This window comes from Cajanus cajan, chromosome 3 (assembly GCF_000230855.2).
Source record: "Cajanus cajan strain Asha chromosome 3, NIPB_CcT2T_4, whole genome shotgun sequence".
Taxonomy (NCBI): Eukaryota; Viridiplantae; Streptophyta; class Magnoliopsida; order Fabales; family Fabaceae; genus Cajanus; species Cajanus cajan.
This window is the reverse complement of record NC_138519.1, coordinates 34160149-34184780: the sequence shown is the minus strand read 5'-3', so window position 1 is coordinate 34184780 and position 24632 is coordinate 34160149. Positions and strand designations below refer to the sequence as shown.

The 24632-nt window shown below is 31.2% G+C and overlaps 1 protein-coding gene and 1 long non-coding RNA gene across 3 annotated transcripts; one reads left to right on the top strand and one right to left on the bottom strand.

The window, feature by feature from the left end:
- The first annotated feature begins 4861 nt into the window (after positions 1 to 4861).
- LOC109819110 (protein NUCLEAR FUSION DEFECTIVE 4) lies at positions 4862 to 10990 on the top strand. Its single transcript, XM_020384712.3, has 3 exons — positions 4862 to 5355; positions 8335 to 9218; positions 10197 to 10990. Exons 1-3 carry the CDS (start codon positions 5047 to 5049, stop codon positions 10687 to 10689), a joined length of 1686 nt encoding a protein of 561 aa, XP_020240301.1. The 5' UTR covers positions 4862 to 5046; the 3' UTR covers positions 10690 to 10990.
- On the bottom strand, positions 10111 to 17340 carry LOC109819111 (uncharacterized). 2 transcript variants are annotated; one of them, XR_002241493.3, is made up of 4 exons: positions 17078 to 17340; positions 15113 to 15263; positions 12821 to 14831; positions 10111 to 12550 (listed from the first exon to the last, which is right to left on the bottom strand). It is a non-coding gene; the product is annotated as an uncharacterized LOC109819111 (long non-coding RNA). The 2 variants fall into 2 exon arrangements; XR_014432418.1 differs by having other exon boundaries at positions 10111 to 14831; positions 17078 to 17338.
- Between the last annotated feature and the right edge of the window lie 7292 nt (positions 17341 to 24632).

The window sequence follows — 24632 nt, the reverse complement described above, 5'->3', positions numbered from 1 at the left end:
TGGTGAGTATTTTTCTCTTCTAATAAATTTTTAAAAAGTTTATTATGAGTTAACAAGGAAAGTTTAATATGTAAAAAAAATAAGAGAAAAAAGTATTTAACCCTTTTAAATTTCACCTATTTTGAAAATAGATATACAAAGTTTAAGTTTATTCCAATCTTTAAATTTTGTCTTGTTAGTAAATAGACGCTATATATTTTAATTTTATTATAATTTATCCATAAATTTTATTATTTTTATAAATAAACACCTTGATTGTAATTTTATCTTAATTAATTTTTTTTGTAAATTTCTTATATTATATTAAGATTAAATTACTAAGATAAAAAAAAACAATTATTTATTTATTTTAAATCACACTTATTTATTAATTTTTTGGTATATATATATTAATTTTATTTTCATATATATTAAAATACCATATAATTTAGAAGAAGAAAAAATCAAATAAAAGGTTTTTTTATTGCTTTTATCATTTTTTTTCTAAACTAATTTTTATTACATTTTGAAAAAAAAATAATTGTAACATAAAAAGAAAAATATCCATGAATGATTGATATTTAAGATAAATAATTTAATTCTAAATTGATAATATAAAATTTTTATAAAAATAATAAATTATTAAATGTCAAAATTAATTAGAATGTAATTAAAGTTGAGGGTGTTTATTTATAAAAAAAGAGTAAAATTTAAAGATTAATTAAAATAAAATTAAAATTCATGATGTCTATTTATAAATTAGATAAAGTTTAAGGGTTGATAAGGATAAAATAAAAATTTATAATATTTGTTTATTAAAAAAGGCTAAACCTATTTTGGTCCCTTATAATAATTGTTTGTTTCAATTTAGTCCCACTTTTATTTTTTGTCTCAATTTGGTCCCTAATAAATTAATTGGTTGCAATGTCGGACTTCCGTCCAAATTATTTAAACGGAGTTAACTGTTGGCCACGTGGATGTCACTTAGATGCATAGGTGGATGCCAAATTTCATTAAATGTTTTGTACCTTGGGTCTTTTTCCTTGCACGATTCACAACCGTGAACTATAATCATCGACTGTTTGTATTTGGCATTCTGGAACCAGAACGGCCTGTTCTGAAACCAGAACGGCCCGTTCTGGTTGCACTATTGGTGTGTTAATTTTGCACCTGGAACGGGCCGTTCTGGTTTCAAAACAAGTCGTTCTGGTTCCAGATGCATTAATGAAATTTGGCATCCACCTATGCATCTACGTGGCATCCACGTGGCATTCACATGGCATCCACATGGCATCCACGTGGTATCCACATGGCATCCACGTGGTATCCACATGGCATCCATGTGGCATCCACGTGACCAACAGTTAACTCCGTTTAAATAATTTGGACAGAAGTCCAACATTGCAACCAATTGATTTATTAGGAACCAAATTGAGACAAAAAATAAAACTGGGACTAAATTGAAACAAACAATTATTATAAGGAACCAAAATAGGTTTTTAGCCATTAAAAAAACATTAAGATGATTGATCACTTTTTAAAAAATAAAAATAAAAATAGACACGAATGTGTGGTATGAAAGATGTGCAGACAAGAAGACTTGTCCTTTAGTCTTTTATTTGAACTAGCATATCATTAGGTTGCATGTTTATTATGCTGAAAACAAATACAATTTTTATAAACTTTGAAGCGTGTCAATTCTCATAAGGAACCAAATAACGTTATAACTTTTGCAAAAGGATATATGTGGTGCAACTGTGAAACGCATCTTTATGTCCACCACCATAAATTTAGTGGACTCGTTTCTCACACTTATGTTATTTTATTAAGGTACACTCCCAAGAAGATTACCTTCAAATATTATATATATATATATATATATATATATATATATATATATATATATATATATATATATATATATATATATATATGAGGAGGATCTTTAAGTGTAGACTTATTTCATTCAATAACTCATATTCTACATCAAATTTCAATGATTCAACCCTTGAATTTAAAGTTCTTAATGCATAGATCAAATCTAATTTTTCTTAGAAAATTTGAAAATTATTTGATATTTCATTTCATTAATTCAAATTAACTAATTATCATAAAATCAGTCCTAAAGGTAGACTTACTCCTAAAGTAAACAGATCCATCCTCTCTCTCCTCCTCTCTCTCTCTCTCTCTCTCTATATATATATATATATATGAGGGATCCTTTTACTCTAGGAGTAAGTCTACCTAGACTTACTCCATTCAATAACTTATGTTCTACATCAAATTTTAACGATTTAACCGTTCAATTTAAAGTTCTTAATGCATAGATCAAATCTACAAAATTTTAGAAAATTTGAAAATCATTTGATACTTCGTTTCATTAATTCGAATCAATGTATAAAATGATTTTATGATTATCCGTCAATTTGAATTAATGAAACGAAGTATTAAATGATTTTCAAAATTTTCTAAAATTTTGCAGATTTAATCTATGTATTAAGAATTTTAAATTCAACGATTTGATCGTTGAAATTTGATGTAGAACATGAGTTATTGAACGGAATAAGTTTAGGTAGACTTATTTTTGGAGTAAAAGGACCGCTCCTCATATATAACTTCAAATATTTTGCTCTTTTTTACTTTTTGTGAATTTCTCTTTCCTTTCGAAGTTGTTAAATTGTCTTAAATATAATTTTACAATATAAAATATAAAATAAAATTTTTGTCCTTAGACTTGGTATTTTTTTTAATTTAATTTATATATAAAAGTTCATATTTTGTCTCTCCATTGAAAAAAAAAAAGCATTTACAAATACTATAGATGGAAAAACTTAGGTGCACACCTATTATAGGTAGCAAGAAGAAAGTGATGAAAATAAAAATTAAGAAAAATAGAAAAATAGAAATTAAAAATAGATAAACATGACAAATAATGTAATGAGATATGAACATGAAAAAAGGAAAATGATGAAAATGAAATTGAAAAGAAATTATGACCGGTCCAACGACAATAGATTAATTTTACACAAGAAAATCTTTGATGTGCACATTATATACCAAATAAATAAATAAATAAATATATTAATCATTTTTTAAAAAAAACTACATTTTAATTCATTAGTGTCTTATGTTTAACATATATATCATTCTTCATTCTAATTCATATATGAAAAAAAAAAACCCTAACATCTACGCTTTTATAAGCAATACTTCTTTGGATAGCATTCTTTTAATTTTAGTTTTTTTTATTAGAATCCTTTACCCCTAATCTATAATACATATTTTATAATTTGGTTTCTATAATTTTAAAACCACCCGCTCTCTTTATTTGAAAAAGAAAAGAAAAAATTACACTTTTACTAACCTATATGGTGTGTTTGGATGAGAAATTTATATAGGATAATTCATTTATTTGAAAATTTTCAAATTTCTTGAGGTGAAATGCTTTGTTTGGATGAAGAATTTACAAAGAATTTGAAATCCAAGTATTTGTGAAATTATTTAAAATAGTAGAATTTCAAATTCTCCCAAAAGTGGGAGAATTTGAAATTCCTCATATTTGTTTTTCTTATTTCACCTATATATTTTATCTTATCTCTTCATTCTTTTAATTATTGGATATTCAAAAATATTTTTAAAATTATTAAATATTATCTTATATTAATTTTTAAAATTATTAAATATTATCTAATATTAATTTTTAAAATTATTAAATATTTAAAAATGGATTAATATTTATTTTTATAAAATTTAATTTAAAAATATCAACATATAAATATATTTTTAAAATCAATTTTACTATGATGGAATCAAATTATCATATTCAACCTAACAATTTAAAATTTAAAAAATTTGAATTGACTCATCCAAACAAAATATTTTAAGAATGATAGAAATTGAAATCAAAGTAATTTAAATACCAAAAATTTAAAATTTCTTGAATTTGTAAAATTCCTCATCCAAACACACTAATAAGGTCAGTTTGGTTTAATGGGGGAAAGTGATTTTATCGGAATGAAGGTAATTATATCCTTGTTTAATTAAAAAAGAGATAAGAGATATTTTAAATTTAAAAAGATATGTAAGGACATTTTAAAATATTATACTAAAAATATTTTTAAAAAATACTTTGAAGGAGAGCTAAAATTTAGAAGAAGTTTTGCTCTCCTCCATTTTTCTTCTCTCCTCGTATAAAATTTGAATCAATTAAAAAATAATTATAAAGTTATTTAATAAAATTTACATATCTAGAAATACGAAGGTAAGAATACATATTTGCACGCTTGTTAGAAAGTTATACAAGAATAATTTTAAGTATCTTTTATTCTGAAAAAAGTTATATTTTCATGAATAGGAAAATTTTATTCTCATGATAGAATATGTGATATTCTCATGAAATATTGGATATTATTTCCATAACTCTTGTAACTTCTATTTTTTTAATTAATTTAAATTTTAAAAAATATATCTAAGAATATTAAAATGAATTAAACACTTTTTTTTTAATATATTTTTTAGAAAAAAACATTCTAAATAATATTTATCCTAGGAATAAGATTCACAAAACTACAATTATCCTACAAAATAAGCACCTCCTAATAATTTCCTGTCTACCATTCCCTCCATATCCCTCTAACCACCAAATACTATGTTATCTACTTTTAAATCTCAATATTTTTCTTTTTCTCTTAAAGTTATATCCTACTCTCAAAACTCCTTAAAAAATAAATATACATAAAGACGAAGTAGCTTTTTCCTAATTAGCCATTACATAATTTTAATTAAAAGTAGAAACATGTAAATAATTTTTTATACAAAGACCAAAATGCAATTTTTTCCAAATGAAAAAACTAAAACAAAGAAGCAATGAATATAAGGAGTAAGTTTATAATTTAATGTAACAATACAAGATAGGAGAAAGACAAGCAACCACCATTCTCTTCAAGCATCACCAAATTCAGCCCAACACAAGAAGAGGGGAAAAACATAAGAAGAAGAAGAAAAAATATAAAAAAAACCTCCTTTTTCTTAGAGGAGGAGGTTGAAAGGAAGAAGAGGAATTGATCAATGGTTGGGGAATCAAGAAAGTGGGTGATGCTTGTGGCATCAATATGGATACAAGCATTCACAGGGACAAACTTTGACTTCTCATCCTACTCATCTGAACTCAAATCTGTCCTTGACATAACTCAGCTTCAGCTCAACTATCTCTCTGTGGCATCTGACATGGGAAAGGCCTTTGGCTGGTGTTCTGGCCTCTCTCTCATGTTCTTCCCTTTGTGGGTAGTCATGTTCATGGCTGCTTTCTTGGGACTTGTTGGCTATGGCTTCCAATGGCTTCTCATTCATAGATTCATCTCTTTGCCTTATGCCCTGGTCAGTTTCTTCACTCCCAATCCCTTTCAATTTCTTTGCTTTTTTTGTTTTTCTTTGGACTTTTCATGCATTGTCTTCTTTTGGTGAAGTTGGCTTAATTTATTACTGGAAAATCAATGGACCTTACAAGAAACTGGGAAAGCAAAATACAAAATGTGTTGCTTGGGATTTGGTGCAAGAGATTTGTTTGAAGCACAATTATGCTTCCACACACATTTCCTCTCATGTTATTTGTTAACTTTAATTTTCTTTTATTAGTATATCATTTTAACTTGATAGTTTTGGGACATAAAATTGAGATAGTGTTATTCCAAATTTAATTTTTGATTAATCGTTTATTATCAATTTTAAAATATTGTGTGAATTATGTGTATGAAGATTTTTTTTTATTTATGAGAAACATAATCTTAATTTTGAAACGGTGGAGGGTGTGTAAAACATTTTATACTAAAACATATATTTTATGACATTTGTGAAAAAATTAATAAATTTCTTGTATCTAGTAAGTTTTAATTAACTAATTATTTTTTGGTGAATTTAATTAATTAAAAATTAAAAATTCTTTACGTATAAACTATTTACTCTTTTCTAAAGAAAGTGAAAAGTCCTTCGTAGAAATTTATGGTACCCAAATGACAAAAGAATCAACACAAAACTTTCCTAGTTTTCTGGAAAAAAAAAAAAAAAAAAAAAAAAACTAGTGGTATGAAAAGCAATAACTCAAATAAGTGAACCTCTTGAAGCCACACGACAACACTTCTAACCGCATGTGTCAATATAATTCAACGTGTACTTTAAAACAAATGTGGGTCTCGTAATTTTAACTACTGTTGTTTGTTACATTTATCTTTGTCTTCATCTTATGTGTCTAAGATAAATTCACATGTAGGTGATAGTGCACAATCACAGATGCTTCAAACTCTTACATCTTGTTATCTTTATGACAGTATTATTAATTTAATTTAAAGCAAATGGACCAAAGTGGAAGTGATGGACCCACGATCATAATTATTGAAATAAATTATTAGATTTTATTTATCTTGGGTCATATTTTAGAGAAATAAATTATTACTAGATCATCTTTCACATAACTTCCCCTAAATCCTTGTGCATAATAGCAACTTCTTTCTTCTCTTTTCTTATTTTTAGCAATTAAACACATAACTTCATCTTTAAGTAGTAGTTGAACTAATCCAAAAATTATTAGGATTTGGATTGTCTGCTGTTTAAATTATTGTAACAAATCTCTATCGTAAGAAATTAAAAAGAAAACGTTTTATTCTTTGTAAAAATAAAATATAATAAAAGGTCATAACAGAGTTAGAATATCACTGCAAAAAGAATGAAAAAAATAAAATAAAATACGATATCTCTATACCGTATATTTTAATCTATGTGCTGATGTGTATATAGATAACGGTGCCCAATTCACAAAATCCGAATAAATAAGAAATTAAATAAACTTGTTGATTAACTGCTTTTATTATATTGCTTTTAGATAGAAGCATTTATAGGTCAAGTTACAACCACTTTATATTTGGTCAGATTCTAATTAGATATTTGAATTCGAATATTTTTTTAATATATTTTTGGCCTAATTATTTATGACCCAACTTATGGTTGCAACTTGTAATTATGACAAGACCCATCAAAGATTTACACAAACGTATAAATTTAGATATTATGTATTTTTTGCTAACATATTATGTATATTTAGTCGAAAAATTTAAAAATAGGGGAATTAAGAGTTTTTTGAAAAATATTTTTAAAACAATCACACCAATATGTACAAATCATCTTGTTTTATAAGGTATTGATTCAGATCAAGAAATTTTCTAATTTATGCTTGAGTTTTAAAAGATATTTAAGCCTTAAAATATTATAACATTGATCTTGAAGAGTATTCCTATCTTTCATCACTTTGAAGTATCAGGTTTAGCTGGGTGTTGACATGACACCAATATTTTCCACTAATAAAAGTATCAACTAAAATAAAATTGTGCCTACCAAAATTGCCCTTTTCTCAAGTAACATTGTTGGTGGAAGTTGTTCTTATAGCTGCAAATTGGTTAAGATTATTAGCTGACCAACTTTAGGCAGATCCAAATTTGTTTTAATTCAGTTTTAAGATTCAAGCCAACTAACACATCATTTATGCATTGGGGTTATCTTATATGTACCTTAAAGCATTCTTTGATTTGAACTTCTTTTTCAACATTCTGGTTCACTTACCCTTTCCCATCAAGTGGGGTTAGGCGATTGGGTGTGAAGATTTGAGTATAGGTCAAGTCAAAATCATATTACATATTTGCAATATGCCTAAGTCTAGGATGCAAAGGGCAACAAGAGTTGAGCATGTAGCAATTTTTATATAAGAATCATTGGATGTATAGAAAATGTGTTCTTAATAGTACTTAAAAATTGTGAGCCAATTGTAGGATCCATTTTAAGTTGCATTCCAACATTGAAGTGAAAACTTATTAAAATTCTTAAATCTCAGGTAGCATCGTAGGATCCATCACAAGTGAGTTAAGTAATTCTACCTTAGTTGCATCATAGAGATGCTCTACGGAGTAAATACAGTTAACCCCAAAAGAACATGAATTGATTTCAAACAAAACACTGAATCATACATTCTACTGTTTTCCTTTATGCAGAAAAGGGGAAGAGATGCAAAACAAATTCTCCTTAAAAGAGAAATAGGAGAGAGATTTCACTATCATTCAAATCATAAGTGGTTATAATAAAATCATTCTAAGTCTTTCAAATGTGTTCAGAGATATATGTAGAAAAGAACAGCCACATCCACCAAAAGTATTAGTTATAGAGCTTATTTGAATATAAGTTAGAAATATTCAAATTTGTGTGATTAAACTTTTAGGGACTTTGGTAAACAATTTCATAATTATCATTTCCAAAAACTATTCCAAATTATTGTTATTGCTACTAACAAAACAACATTTGTGCACATTGAAACAGGTCTTTTTCCTATGCCTCATTGCTGGTTGCAGCATCTGCTGGTTCAACACCATCTGCTATGTCTTATGCATCAAGCACTTTCCTGCAAACCGTTCCCTTGCACTATCTTTGGGCATTGGTTTCAATGGTTTAAGTGCAGCTTTGTACACTCTCATTGCCAATGCAATAAACTCAAATGATGATACCCTCTATCTATTACTCAATGCCATTGTTCCTCTACTAATTTCTGGCCTAGTTCTCATCCCAATTCTCCATCAACCACAGCCTCAACCTCATTCTGCAGACACCATTTGGCGCGATTCATCATTTTTTCTTTGCCTCAACATCCTTGCCCTTGTCACAGGCCTCTACCTCCTCATCTCATATTCCTTCTCTTCTTCCACAGCCATTGCTCGTGCCATCCTTGTAGGTGCCATTTTTCTCCTTGTTTTGTTCTCATTCTTGCCTGCCATTTTGAAGTCTAGAGAATGGTCTTGCTTTGCTGTCCTCATGAGGTTTTCCTTCTATTCAAGATTCCCTCGCGCTGACCCCGATGACAATGAGCTTTACAAAGAGCTTATCGGCATTGAGGACAGGGCGAGGAGTCAAAGTGCACAAAGCACAGAAGAAAAGGAATGTTGTCTTGTGAATGTATTAGAGAGAGAGCAGATTACAATGCTGGGGGAAGAGCATTCAACTAAGTTGCTAATAAGTAGGTGGGACTTTTGGCTGTACTACATTGCCTATTTTTGTGGAGGAACTATTGGATTGGTTTATAGCAACAACTTGGGGCAAATTTCACAATCACTAGGACAGTATTCTCAGACTTCTTCTCTTGTCACACTCTACTCTACATGTTCCTTCTTTGGTCGCCTTCTTGCAGCTGCACCCGACTTCTTAAGCAGGTACTTTTAAAGTTTTAAAGGTCTTGGTAGGTAGTGATGAAATTAGCTACAATTTTGATAAACTTATCCGTAAGCACTTCTAGGAAGAAAAAAAATGAAACAAACATCTTCATAAGCTAAACTTAGCTTTTTGTATAAGCCAATTAGTAAAAGTTCTCTCAAATTAGTTTCTCCAAAAACTTATTTATAACTTGTGCATAAACTAGTTTTAATTAATGAAAAAGTCATTTCATTTTTTTTTTCTGTTTTTTCGTCGATAAGTGCTTATAAAGAAGTTTACTCAAATAGACCATGAATTCAACTTGGCTGATTTATACATGACATAATGTGGTTTATTCAATAGTTAATAAAGCATGTCACTCATTGTTTGGTTTGAAAAAACATTTTTTAATTTCTTTTTTATTTTCACTTTATTTCCTATTTCTAACAATCTGTACAATAAATAGCGAAAACAAGTTGTTCTTGCTTTCTGCTTTCATTTTTTATTTTCAATATTTCCTGTATAAACTTCAGAAAACAGGAAACAAAGTAAAAACAAGAAAAATGTTTTCTCAAATCGAACAGTCAGTTTTGGAAAAAAAAAATCTATATAATTAGCATATGTCCACATTGGCATACACGTGTGAATGAAATCGCATTGGATAGAATTAAATATGTTGAGTAGTATATAACATATAATTAAAAAGACTCATAAAACTAATATTTCAAGGTTTGAAATTAAAATGTGGTATCAAGTTCATTTATGTAGTTTGCTCGTGACGCATTGGTTAAATGCAACTCTTTGTTACTTTAAATATAGACTTATATCTATTTAGAATCTTTTAGATAAACTTATATCTTTAAATAAGTTAATTTTAACTAATGAAAAAATTTATCCAAACAGACTTAAGCAGATCACAAGGCACAAAATCAAACATGCTATTAGTACTTTTTCCATTTACAAAACTATTAATCTACTAATGTTGTATGACAATGTAGGAGGATACACTTTGCAAGAACAGGATGGTTTGCAGTAGCCCTGGTGCCAACACCAATTGCATTCATTTTACTGTCCATATCTGGCAGTGAGCCAGCACTGCACATAGGCACTGGCTTGATTGGTCTGAGTTCAGGCTTTGTGTTTTCTGCAGCAGTGTCTATTACTTCAGAGCTATTTGGTGCAAACAGTGTTGGTTTGAACCACAACATCCTCATCACCAACATTCCTCTAGGTTCATGCCTCTATGGCCTTCTTGCAGCCTTGGTTTATGATTCCAATGGAACAATGAACTCAAGCCATGCAATTTGGCTGCAAGAAATGTCCATGTGCATGGGAAGGAAGTGCTACCTGCAAACCTTTATATGGTGGAGCTGCATCTCAATGGTGGGATTGGCTTCAAGCTTCTTGCTTTTCTTAAGGACTAAACAAGCCTATCACAATTTTGAAAGAAATAGTAGTAATAGTGATAGAAACAGGACTGAGACAATGTAGATTTAAAATAAGAACTCTTTTCTGAAGAATAATGTACCATTCTCTCAATCTCAAATATGATCAGATCAATCATAAATGCCAAACAACAAGATATCATAAGGATACATAAAACTAAGTGGTTTCAGAAAGAAAAGTTTCAGCCCAAAGTGTAGGATGTTGCTTAGGCTTTGGTTTTGTAATATTTAGTAATAGAATTGTATTGGGGCCAAAGTAGTGGATTGGGATTACTAATTTTGAGGTGTATTGATAAGTATTATTGCATAATAAAATTACTAACTTCAATTTTATAGAAAATAAATAACCATGAGGTTGACTTTTATGTAAGTATACTTTTATCTATGTATGTGACTCAACTTTTACTAGTAGGTGACAGCTCTTTGTGATCATGTTCAAACGAATAATTTAAGGAGGGTTTAAATATAATTTTTTTTTGTCATTTTTTGACCTGTAATTTTTTTCCATTGTTTTATATCTGGCATTTTCTAACGTTTAAAAAATAGTCCACTCTGATAGAGAAGAATGGCTCAATCCAAGAGGGAGGTGAATTGGATTCAATGACATTTAAAAATTTTCAAAGTTTAAGGATCTTGATTTCTTTAAAAAAATCTTTTCTAAAATTAATTTCCAATGAAGTATATTGAACCTCTTAGTATATGAGAATAATTCCTATATGATTTCTTGATTAATCTTTATTGAATTCAGTTTAAGAACAATTAATATGCAGTGCTTATGTTTCAGTTTAAACCATTTTTAATCATACAAGCATATTAATCAAGACCAACCATTTTAACATTCAATTAAAGATTGTTCAATGTAAGAGATAAGGATGAGAGAAGAGTGCAAAGTGTTTTATCCTAGTTCAGCCACTCCACATGTGACTTACATTCAGTCCTTAATCATAACTTGATCAAGATTTGTTTTACTATCTTAATGAAGAAGTTTTACAAGCATACCACATATGCACATACTTCAACATACAAGATATACCCTTTCTTGCATCCAAGAAAGTACTTCTTGTAGAAACACACTACAAGAATTCCTTACCACTTGAGTAACTTACTCGAGATTTTTACCATAATACACAAAAAGATTAAAGGAACAAATTTACCTGAAAACTGAACAAATCAGACTGTGAATTCTTGACCAATCTTAATTCCTCTATCCAAGAATGTAGTGATGATGATGATTCCTCTCAAAGCATTTCACAGAATGTTTTACTTCTTGGTTTCACAAAGAAAACACTCCAACAAGATCACAAAGATCAAAAGTTTATCACTAAGACTTCAAAATATTACTTGGTTTCTTCTCTCTCTGTTTCTAAATGTGAGAACTATTTTTATAAAGTTTTTAAACCTAGATAATCGATTATTTTGTTCTTCATGAATTCTGGAAATCACTCAAGAATAGTAGGGGTGTTCAAATTGCTAAATTGAACTAAAATAGAAGAAAACTAAACTAAACTATAATAAATAGTTCACCAAACTGAATTAAACTAAACTAAACTATTATCTAGTTTAGTGCACTATAGTTCTAGGAGTTTGAACTAAACTACAATATCGACTAAATTAAAATATTATTAACTATAAACTAAATTGAACTAAATTTAAAAAAAAAAAATTTAAAATCATCATTTTTAAATTTAGCTACCAAATCATTGATATTAATTATGAATTAAATTTAAAATAGTTTGAAATGTAAAACAAGTATAACATTGATAAAAGTCCACATTATAGATCTTTCATTCATATTTTTTGAAAATCAATCAAATATTAATCTTCCAAATTTCCTCTAGATTTGATCATGTCGGTTACAATCTTGCATGTACAGTCCAAGGCTTCTTGATATTGAAATAGTTTGTAACCTAAAAAAAATTATCATATTAATATGCAATATAGATTTAACTTGCTAAATAAATAAAGCACTATAGAATTTTCATTATATAGATATTAAATATTTGTGCAATGAAATCATTCGCGTAATGTTAATTATCAAGATTAATTGCGGTCAATGAAATCCCTTCTTGTGGAGACAATATCTCTTGCAAAAAAAAAAAAGATAAACATATTTCATAATTTTGAAAAGTTATTGTAAAAAGATAATAAAAATATGTAAAACATTCATATTAACTTACCATGTTCTAATTTCTCAAGCTCTTCAAAGTCCTCATTAGTAAATATCAAAAAAGATGATCCTTTCAACCAATCTTGCGTGCAAACTAGTGCTTCCACCATTCTAGGAGTAAGAGAACTTCGATAAGGATCAAGAACCCTTCCTCTAGTACTAAATGAAGATTCTGATGCTACTGTAGAAACGGGAATGACTAACACTTCTCGAGCTATACTTCCAAGGATTGGAAATCTAGTTGAGTTTACTTTCCACCAATTTAAAATATCAAATTCAACTGACTTGATGAAAGGCTCACAATCTTCTTTTAGATACTTGTCCAATTCAGATTTTGCATCAAATCTACGCCCAGTTGTTTGTAAATAAAAACTATACCATGGATATCATCATCATCATCATCTAATTGTACTACTTGGTGATTACTTTGAGAACCCCCTTCAATACCTTGGTACTGCTCATAAAGTGATCTTAAACTAGAAGACAACTTTAACTTTAATCCATTTGCCTGATCATCATCAAATAAATAGTCAATGAAATGGTTAACATATTCCAATTTACACCTAGGATCAAGGACAAGAACAATAAGTAACAAAATGTTAATTCCATTAGGTCTTCCCCAATATTTGTCATATTTAATTCTCATTCGAGTAGCTATTGACCTTATGAAAATATCATTATTCTCTTGACACTTGCGAATCTTCCTTCCAATTGCAAATACTTCCTTCATATATATATATTACTAGTGACATGATAAGAACCAGAAATACATATCGTTGCATCATAAAACATCTTCAAGAAAGGCAAGAGCAAATGAGCATCATCCCAATCAGATTCTAATGGTACACCTTTCCCTTTATGTAGATCCTCAACATATTTATTATCTTGCATTTCAAGTAAGTCAAATGCTTTTTTATACTTGAGAGCTGCCTCCAACATTAAGTAAGTTGAATCCGCCTAGTTTCAACATCTAGACAAACAAGGCCTTTATAGGTAATTTTCTCTTGTTCAGCACAAGCCTTGAATCTAGCCAATCTAGATGGTGATGATCTAATGTACTTGACTGCACCATGAATTCTTAAAATGGAGTCATCTACCTCTTTAAGGTCATCCTTCACAATTAAACACAAAATATGCGCACAACAACACATATGAATATACTTCCCCTTCAAAAGTACACTTTGCCAAGACATTAACCTCTTTTTCAGGTATTGAATCCCAAGGTCATTAGATGAAGCATTGTCCACAGTTTAACTAAAAACCCGATTCAACTCCCATTCATTCAAGCATATCTCAACATTTTTTGTCATAATCTCTCCTGAATGTCCCATGATTTGGCGAAAGTTCAAAATTTTCTTTTGCAACTTCCAATTATTATCAACAAAGTGTGCAGTCAAACTCATATAAGTCAAGTTCTGGATTGATGTCCATGTGTCTGTTGTAAGACAAACTCTCCCACAATGCATAGAAAGAAATTTCTTCAAATTTTCTCTCTCCTCATTAAAGAGTATAAAAATATGACGGGTTAATGTAGAGCGTGATGGGACACTAAATCGTGGTTGCAACACACTTAAAAACTTGATAAATGATTCATTCTCCACAAATCGGATTGGCAACTCAGCAACCACAAACATCTTCACAAGCTCCTTTTGGCATGTTTATGGTCAAATTTAAAATAACTTGGTGAAGAGCGAACACCACCACTCACTTGCCCTTCTACAGTTTGTGATGAAGAAGAATTTGATCTTTGCCTTTTAAGTCTTTTATTTGGACCTTCATCACATCTCATTAAATGTGTCTTCATAGCACTAGTTCCAGTCAAGTACTTAATTAGGATACCACAATAATTGCAATTTGCCTTATGGTCTTCATCAGGATTTTTAGTGAAATGTTCCCATACCAATGGTCGAGTACGCCTTAATTATGTGCTTGAATGAGGTGGTAATGTAGCATTAGTGGTAGAGGCATCTGGTTCCATCTCTGGTAAAGAAGGTTCCATTTAATTTTTTTCTCCCTTACAACTGTCAAACCAATAAATAAATAAATAAGAACTTTCATTTTTCATAATAAAATCAAATATAAAAAGTTCCTTTTACTTGAAATACTTGATTTATACTATAAAATTTACCCTAAAAATTACATAGATAAGGCTACATCTCTAGTATTTCTTGTTGATTAATTGCTCTAACAAATTCTAACGAAATGATTCAAAACAAATGCAACAACCACATCAAACAACCATTCTGTCTAGATCTAGAAGAAATCAACAACCATTAAAGATTAAAACAAGAACAAATGTTACCTATTCATAGCTTTGTCAGCCAACAAGGTAGTAGAATGTGCAAGTTTATACACCTTGCTGAAATTATGTTGTGCAATTGCCTCTTTATCAAATATCGCATTTGACAAAACAACTGATGATGCTCCTCAAGAAATATATTCCCCAATAGCAGCTACAAGCAATAAGAGATAAAGTCATTAACTTAACCTACTAAAATGCATAATGCCTATTAGACATATATGGATGAGGTTGGTACTGTGCATATTTATCAAAAGCTGTTATAGACAAATTCTTCTAAAAGCTTGTTCCATAAAAAGTTCGTCAAAATAAGTGTATGCAAAAAATATCATACAATGCATAAGCCATGAAAAATTAGAAGGGAGTAATTAGTAGAAATACTGCTTTTTACTAGTAACATCTGGTCGCTCTTTGTGGAAGGTTTCAAATTTAATTAGTTGTATAATTAATTATGAGATGAGATTTATATGCTCTGCCATGAAAAATTAGATTTCATATTTTTTCAAGCATTAATACAAAGTGCACAAAATTTAATCCAGAGATCACAAGTTATCCCCATCTGAAGTTATTTGGCTCATTTTCAGAACTTTTCTTTTGTTCCTCCATGCATTTTGTGCATGCAAGATTCCTTCATGTGAGAAGATTTTATCATTTGTTGTATAGTGCAGGAGAATGTGAATCCAAACCTTGAAGCTTAATTAGGAAGAAATTTTCTGAAGTTACAGATATCATAGCATATTGTACTTAAATTAAGGTTGGATAATAATATTTGGAGGTGGAATGGGGCACAATAATGGAATAGAAGCATGCAATGAGACCTACCCACCAAAGTAGATATATGTGTATCAATCCTTTGTGCCTCTTTATGACAATGTAAAAGGAAATTCTAGAATGAAGATAAGAATAATAACAAAAAAAAAGTGAAAGGAATGGATTTATGTTCCGCAATTCCTATTTACATTACATATCCATTGAGCTTGAACTTGAGAAGCAATGACCCCTTTGCTGCCATATTAACATTAGCTACACCATCATCTTCACTTCCTGCTTTTCTAAATGAATCCTCACTCACTAACTCAGACTTTGAAATATTTTCATAAGGCACTGTTTGATGACACCTTTCAATCACAGCTTCAACATAACAAAACTGGTTAATCCTATGGATCTCCTCTAAAGTACTATGCCATGCCACAGCTAAAATATCCACCATGGAGCATTTTTTACATCTTACTCTACGCCTTCTGCGTTTATCTTTTACTGACTTGGATATTGGTGGCAAGCTCTTATGAACATAAGTTGAACTTTGGAGGGTACATGTGCCTGCTGGTTTGGATAAGTTTGCAGAAATGATGCACTTATGCAGCTGTTGCTACAAACAAACCTTGCTTTTAGCTGAGAAAGATCTTATACGTCACAACACAGGCACACAACAAGACAGTGTTAGGTACAAGCAGGATTGCAAGAGAGGAGGGGATCACTAAACTACTAGGATCTATCCTTATCTATTATACTGTTTATCTAGATAATTCAGATATGGGAAGAACTGACCTCATGAGTTCTACATCTCAATATATAGGCATTAGCATCATTAACTACAATATTGAGTACACAAAAATTTATGTCATACCTTGGTTGTTAAACCAGTAGCCCATTTAAATAGGAAATGACTTAAAAATCCCAAACTAAGGGCATGAATTTGTTTTATTTTTCAGGCTTCACATTTTATGAAGCTAATTACATATGTGCAAGCACAAACGAAGTTAGCTATTGTTGATGGGAAATTACTTGCAGGGAATTTTGAAGTGTAGCAAGTTGCCTGCAAATTATCAAACACATGGAGTGCAAGCAACAAAAATGTTTCCTTTACCTATGCAGAGCAAACCAAACTAAAATAGAAACTTCCAATTGTTCAATCAAAACAAAATAACCCATTAAAAGTGAAAAGTGAAGAGGAATCAGAGGACCCACCTGCGAGTCTGAGACACAACCAAGGGTGAAGAATGAAGAAGAATCGAAAGACCCACCCACGACACGAGTCCGCAATGTAACAAAGAGTAAAGAATGAAGAAGAATCAGAAGAACCACCATGAGTCCGTGACACAACAAAGAGTTGAAAAGTGAAGATTGAAGCAGAATCGGAAGACCAGCTCACGTCCCCACCGCGAGTCCAAAACGTTCCCACCGCGAGTCCAAAACGTTGTGCTTGTATTTAGTTTGTTTTGTGAACTCAACTATTAATTTTAATAATTTAGTTTTATAAACTGCACTAAAAATAATAATTTGGTTTAAATTATTAAAAAATAGTTTAGTTTATTTTAGTTTAATTTAATTTAGTTATTTAAAATATTTAGTTTAAAGTAGTTTTGTGAATATTCTTAAAGAATAGAATAGTCGATTATTTTGTCGGATAATCAATTATTCTAAAGAGTATTTTCTAGAATAATCGATTATTTTATAAATAATTGATTATTACAACAAGGTTTCTCAACCTCTTGAAAAACAAAAGCTGAGATAATCGATTATGTTTAGTAATAATTCATTATTTTGAGTTAGTTCTTCAAAATTCGATTTCAAACATTCAAAACCTTTTACTTATCATTATCATCATCATACTCACTCTTAGACAATTTAGAATTTAGATTCAACTCATGCACAAAGCATAAACATGCATAGAAAATAAAATTGACCAACAAAGCAACTCAACACATAAGAACACACAAACTACTCCTATTACATTTGGTATTCATTCATGGTCTTCATGTCTTCTCTTTGGTTCATATCCCTTTGTTATCATCAAAAATCTCAGAACTTGATTCACCATCCATGAATCTCAACACACTCCTGCTAAAAAATTCCAACATGACTAACAGAGTGCATATTTTATTCATCTTATTTTACTTAACCATTGTTATCTAATTATATAGTAATTTTAAATTTTTTTTTCAAACCAAAATGCAAAACGAAAGTTTTACTTCGAATAAATTAAATTACAAAAAGAATTAAAAGTAAGTTTGGCCTTTGCATAAATCAATGGCTTTGCTATTAGAGTTCATGAGCATATCTTCTCAAAACTCACCCATTACTATTCTCCTTCCTTGTGATTGTTCCCAAGATAAGTTCAACCTAAATCCATGGCAAATTGAAATGAAATTAGATTCTAATATGAAGTTATACGAAAGACACATAGAATGGGGGGGTTGAATATGTGTGTGTGTGAACGAAGAATTTTTGACATCATTTTCGCAAAGAGATCATTTTTCATCCAATAAAAATACTATTTGAATGCTTAACAGAAACTGTGCAGGATTGGATCAAAAAAAGATTTTTGCATCTGAGAGTTTATCGTCTGCACAAGGAAAATGTTTCTTAAACGAAAACTGTTTCTTAAGATAATAAATTAAAAAAATGTATTTTTTGTTTGAAAATAGTTGTAGTGAACAATAAGCATTGGACGAAATTTTCAGTATGATATATTGACAAAATGAAACTGCATCTAAAACATAGAAAAATAGTGCAAAGATTTTTATATTGGTTCGCTCAACCTGAGCTACGTCCAGTCTCCTTCAATTGAAGGGTTCCACTAGATTTTCAATTAAGTACAAGTATTATCACCACTTCTGGTTTTCTGAGTATTGTCGACCACTTGTAGCCTGCCAACACTCGTCAACACTAGTATTCTTTGTTCAACCTCTTCAGGCTCGTAGTGAGTATTCTCGACCACTCCTGGTCCCAAGTATTATCAACCACTCCTGATTGGCTAACTTCACTCATTAGCTCTAGTATTCTTTGTTCAGCCTCTTCAGGCTCTCAATGAGTATTCTCGACCACTCCTGGTCCTGAATATTATCTGAAGTTAGAAGGAAAATACATAGAAGGGGGGATAAATATGTGTGTGTGTGAACAAGGGCATTTTAAAAACTTTTTTCAAGAAGACTTTCTTTCATCCTATAAAATGATGTTGGTGAATATTAGGTATGAACTACCTAGGATAAGTTTAACACGTTTGGGAATTTCATCGTCTGCTCAGAGAAAACATTTCTGATGAGAAAAATTGTTCTATTGAATGATAAATTAAAAACATGTGGTTTTCGTCTGAATATAGTTTTAATGGACAATAGGCATTGGACAAAGTTTTCGATATTTTAAAACCAACTAAATAATGTGCGTCTAAATCATTTAAAAAAAATGCAGAACACATTTTTATATTGGTTCACTCAAGTTAAGCTACGTCCAGTCTTCTTTAATTGAAGGGTTCCACTAGATATTCAATAAAGTACAAAAGTATTGTTGACCACTTCTGGCCCGTTGACTTCACTAATCAACGCTAGTATCTTCTTATCAGGCTCTTTAGGCTAGCATTGAGTATTATGGACCACCCAGGTCAGAACCACTCCTGGTCCAAGTATTCTCGACCACTCTTGGCCTGCCAGCTTCGCTCACCAGTGCTAGTATTCTTTAATCAGCCTCTTCAGGCTTGTAATGAGTATTCTTTGACAAGCCCCTCCGGGCTTTACAAGTATTCTTTCCCTAGCCTCTTCAGGCTTTACAATATTAGCTAGACAAGTTTGGTTTGAGTGTATGGTTTACTCTCATAGAGAGGATACATAGCTTTGTACACTCACTAAGGTATGTAACCTTAGTCTTTACAATGATTGAGTGTTTGGTTTACTCTCATGGAGAGGATACATAAGTTGGCACCCTCACTAAGGTTTTGTTCCTATGATACACATGTTTGGAACTCCTTAGTTTTTAGAGATGAATACATTATGGCATATTTGGCTGTATACACTCTATCTCTAACTTCGTTGCAACATGGGCTGGATACCACTTTTTTTCTCGCTTGAACCATTTCGGGCCAAACAACCAACCTTTTAAGGTTTAATGTTGAGACCTATATATAGTCTTGTGAAATCTGCCCGTTGCAAGTGTCCGTTGAAGTAGTTGTAGTTGGTTTGATCTTCTCATTTAATGCTCAGATTCTTGCATTAAATGTTGCTTCCTATGATAGACCTTGCGTGAAGTATGTTTTGTCTTGGTAGCAGCAGTGTCTAAATTTAGAAGAGACATAGGAACCTTTTTGTCCTTTTCAGGTCACATAGCTGTGGAATTTTGTCCTTGTCTAAAAAAGTAGTGTACTTTTTCTGACACATGCATGCTTTTAGTTTTGCGCTTGATTTTCTCCTTTCTTCTTTTCTTCTCATAATTTCGTTGACTTCGTGTGTTCTCCTATGAGTGAGGACGATATTCAAATTGTCCTTTGAAGCTTGATTCTTCAAGTGATTGTATGACAGCTTTCGTTTGCGTCTGGTAGTCTATATGTAGCGCAAGCCTTGACCTTTGTCTGAGCATTTGTCATTAACACATTGACTTTTCTTTTTGTCTGATCAATTTGTATATGGTTAGACTTTCATTTTTGTCCAATATACTTATCAGTTTGTATTGTTCTTCATCTACGTCTTTATGTTGTGTTTTAGGTTATGCTTGACACAATTTTGTCTTGTTCTTGATTTGGCTTGTTGGATGCTTGTGTTGGCCTTTTGTCTGTCGTCTTGTATTGTCTGATGCATATGCTTGTTCTTCATTTTACTTGTTCTTATATTTTTCTAAGATACTAACACACTTGTTAGAGATAACAACATGTATTATATTTGTCTCACTCAAAACCTTGTTGGGAGTTTCTTCGTCTGACTTAACATTATCAACCACTCCTGGTTGGATAACTTCACTCATTAGCACTAGTATTCTTTGTTCAGCCTCTTTAGGCTTGCAGTGAGTATTCTCGACCACTCCTGGTCCCGAGTATTATCAACTACTCCTGGTTGGCTAAATTCACTCATTAGCTCCAGTATTCTTTGTTCAGCTTCTTCAGGCTCTTAGTGAGGATTATCGACCACTCCTGACCCGCTAACTTCACTCATTAGCGCTAGTATTCTTTGTTCAGCCTCTTCAGGCTCGTAGTGAGTATTCTTTGACAAGCCTTTCCAGGCTTTTACAAGTATTCTTTTCCTAGCCTCTTCAGGCTTTACAAATGATAGATAGTTTGTTTTGAGTGTGTGGGTTACTCTCACAGAGAGGATACAAAGATTTGTTACACTCACTAAGGTGCATGTTCCTAAGTTACACTTATAACTACTTAGTCTACAAAGATAAATACAGTACAATTTGTACATTTGACTATGTATGCTCTGTCTCTAGTTTCGTTGCTCCTTGGGCTTGATATCACTCTTCGCCAACCTTTCCAGCTTTGAAGTCATGACATATATATAGTCTTGTAAAATTTGCATGTTACAAGTGTTTGTTGACATAGGATGCAGTCGTTCATGACTAGTTTGATCTTTCATTTAATGCACAAGATCTTGCATTAAATGTTGCTTCCTGCTTATAGACATTGCGTGAAGTCTTCTTCGTTTTGTTAGCAATAGTGTCTGACTTTAGTTGAGACCTAGGAATTTTTTGTCCTTTTTCGGTCGCGTAGCTGTAGAGGCATTATCTTTATCTGAAAAATTTATGTACTTTTTTTGACACATGCATGCTTTTACTTTTGCGCTTGTATTTCTTCTTTTTATTTTCTTTATTTCATCGCGCGATCATGTTGAGAGCTTTTGTATGATTGTAGACGATGCCTGAATTGTCCCTTGAGACTTGATTCTTCAAATGCTTGCTTGGCAGTCTTCGTCTGCGTCTGATAGTCCATGTGCATCTCAAGTCTTGATCTTTATTTGAGAATTTTTTATTAATGCTTTAATTTTCTTTGGTCTGGTCAACATTGTAGATGGACAGACTTTGTTTTCGTTTGGAATACTTTTCAGTCTATGTTGTCCTTCGTCTGATATTTAGTTAACTTTCTTTTGATCTTTGACTAACCTTCGTTTGAGTTCTTATGTTGCGCTCTAGGTTTTCCTTGACACACCTTTGTCTGATATTTGATTTATCATCGTCTGGCGCTCATGTCTTACTCTATCTATCATTTGACTTGCTTTGTCTGATCCTCGTGATGTGCTTTGCTTTGACTAATCTTCGTTTTGTACTTTAAGAAATTTTGTCTGTGGTCTGTATTGTTTGAAACTTTATCATTTTCCTTCTTGTGTTAGGCTTGGCTTCGTTTGACCTTTCCATTTGATGCTTGAAGCTTTTACCCTTTATCTTGGTTCTGGTGTAGGAAGTAGCATGATGGAATAACACTAAGGCCAAGAAGTCCAAGAGGTGATGTATTGAAGGAAGCAAAAGGAATGGGTTAGTGTTGAAAAAAAACCATAGGAGGAGTGAGGCCACTTTTGGACCTTAGCTCCTAAGTTCTTATTAGCATAGCATTTATTTTTATTCCTATTTTTTCCCTTATCTTTGATTCCAAAATTACCCTTGTACTTTGGGGTATTTTAGTCATAGAATTTATTTTACTTGTATTTCCAATTTTACCCTTGTATTTTGGGGTGTTTAGGACTTAGAATTTATTTTCCCTTGTATTTCCCATTTTACCCTTGTATTATGGGGTGCTCTAGATGATTAGGGTTTTTAATTTTGGGCTAGGGTGTTAATTAGAGGGTGACACATATTTTTGGTGCCTATTGGGTCTATTTTTTGTGTTAGAAAGGCTTAGGCCCAAGTGGAGGGCAAAGGTTGCATGGTCTTATCATGCACCTAGATATAGCCAATCTAAACCCAAAGATTCCATCCTTGGCCACCAAGTTGCATCTAGGGTTCATTTGCATTTCATTTGGAATGCATTTGCCTACTCCAAATGCAACCCTAGATGCCTCCCCTCCTATAAATACCTAATGCACAACACCTTGTAAATACTTTGGATATTGAATATAAAGAGAGCCTTTTGTGCCTTTATATCTTTCCTTAGTCACCCTTGGCTAATTCGGCCACCTCCCTCCCATCTCCACCTTGAGAGAAACAACCCTAGAAGTGGCCTTCATCATCATGAAGTGAGCCAACCCTAGAGTACCCTTCTCAAGCATTTCCTCAAACACCTTTTACCCAACCTCCATTTTCATCCATTCTATCATCATCCACCCTAAAACCTTGTGCCACCTTTGAAGAACTTGATCCTTGGAGTGAGGCATCATCTTCCTTGTCCATCATCTCATGTCCATGCAAGTGAGGATGCCATCATGGCACATGCTCTATTCTTCATCTTGCCTGTACTTATATTTTTCTAAAATACTAACACACTTGTTAGAAATAACAACATGTATTATATTTATCTCATTCAAAACCTTACTGAAAATTGTTGCGTCTGACTTAACATAATAATGTGAAGGTAGAAGTTGGAGGGGGAATGTGGACCAACTTTGAGGAGAAGCTTCAAGGCTTCGTTTCAAAACCACCTAAAAACTAAGGTAGAAAAACATCTCAATATTTTGGCATCTTTCCATGGATGAGAAATATGAGAAGTAACAAAAATAATCACGGAAATAACTTTTTGAAAAGAATACAACTTATTCTTGAACCTAACACTAAACCATAAGAACCAAATAACCAAGAAAATGTGTACATTTGCAACCTTGATTACTTCTCGAAAATGGCATTTATTTATTTGAGATAAGAATAGATCTAAAAGTAATTAAAATAAAAGTAGAAATACAAATAAAGTTAATAATTTATAAGCTGACTTATATTTATAAGTTACTTAAACTTGTTTATGAAAATAAGTAAGCTATTAGGATAAGATTGCCAATGAAACAAGTTTATTTTGACCAAACTAGCTTATAAATTAGTTAAAACAACTTATAAACTTTTTTAATGTTTTGTTAAACACATTCTTTGTACAATTATTTTGAGTTTTCAAAACATTGGTAATTCTAATTTCTAGAATATCTTTTCATACACTAGAGTACAAACTAGATTTATCGAATGACTCAAATTATATTCTAACCTCAAAAATCACCCACACGTTAATGCATGATATATCGAGGGGTGAGTTCTACGGTGAAGAACCTAATCATATAGTTCACGGGTGAACCATGAAAAATGTGTTATTTTTTTAGACAAATTCTATTGTAATCATCGTTTGAATGGATCATTGTGGTTCATTATTTTTTGTTGGGTTGTAGAGCTTATTTTCATTTCTATTTTCTATTTTTTTAAGTAACAAAATATTAATAACTTTTTCGCCCCTAATAAAAAAATATCCTTACGTTTTTACCCCTTAATAAGCTAAAATACAAAATTCATCTTTTGGAAAAAATGATCATGAATCCATCCATCTAAACCTAAACTAGTGAATGTTGTAGATTCCTTGTGAAGATAGTAGGATTTAGACCCACTTTGTTGGTGGAGATTTGCACATTTCTGACATGCTTAATGTTGAATATATATACCAATTGAAATCGTGATTTACCCTTGTTCCAAAAAATCTACATCATATTGTAAGATTTTGAAGCAATAAGGCGAATCACGCCGATGTGAATGTGCACAATCTTTGCGATGTCTCTCCATTGAATCTGTTTCATTCAATAAAGTTTGATTACATGTTCGTTATTGTCATATTGATCAAAGATTTTTAAATTTACTAATT

Excerpts from the sequence above, each read along its gene's own strand:
- LOC109819110 (XM_020384712.3), top strand. The coding sequence starts at position 5,047 with ATGGTTGGGGAATCAAGAAAGTGGGTGATGCTTGTGGCATCAATATGG. Across the intron at positions 5,356-8,334 it reads TCTCTTTGCCTTATGCCCTG|GTCTTTTTCCTATGCCTCAT; the intron begins GTCAGTTTCTTC and ends ACATTGAAACAG. Across the intron at positions 9,219-10,196 it reads GCACCCGACTTCTTAAGCAG|GAGGATACACTTTGCAAGAA; the intron begins GTACTTTTAAAG and ends ATGACAATGTAG.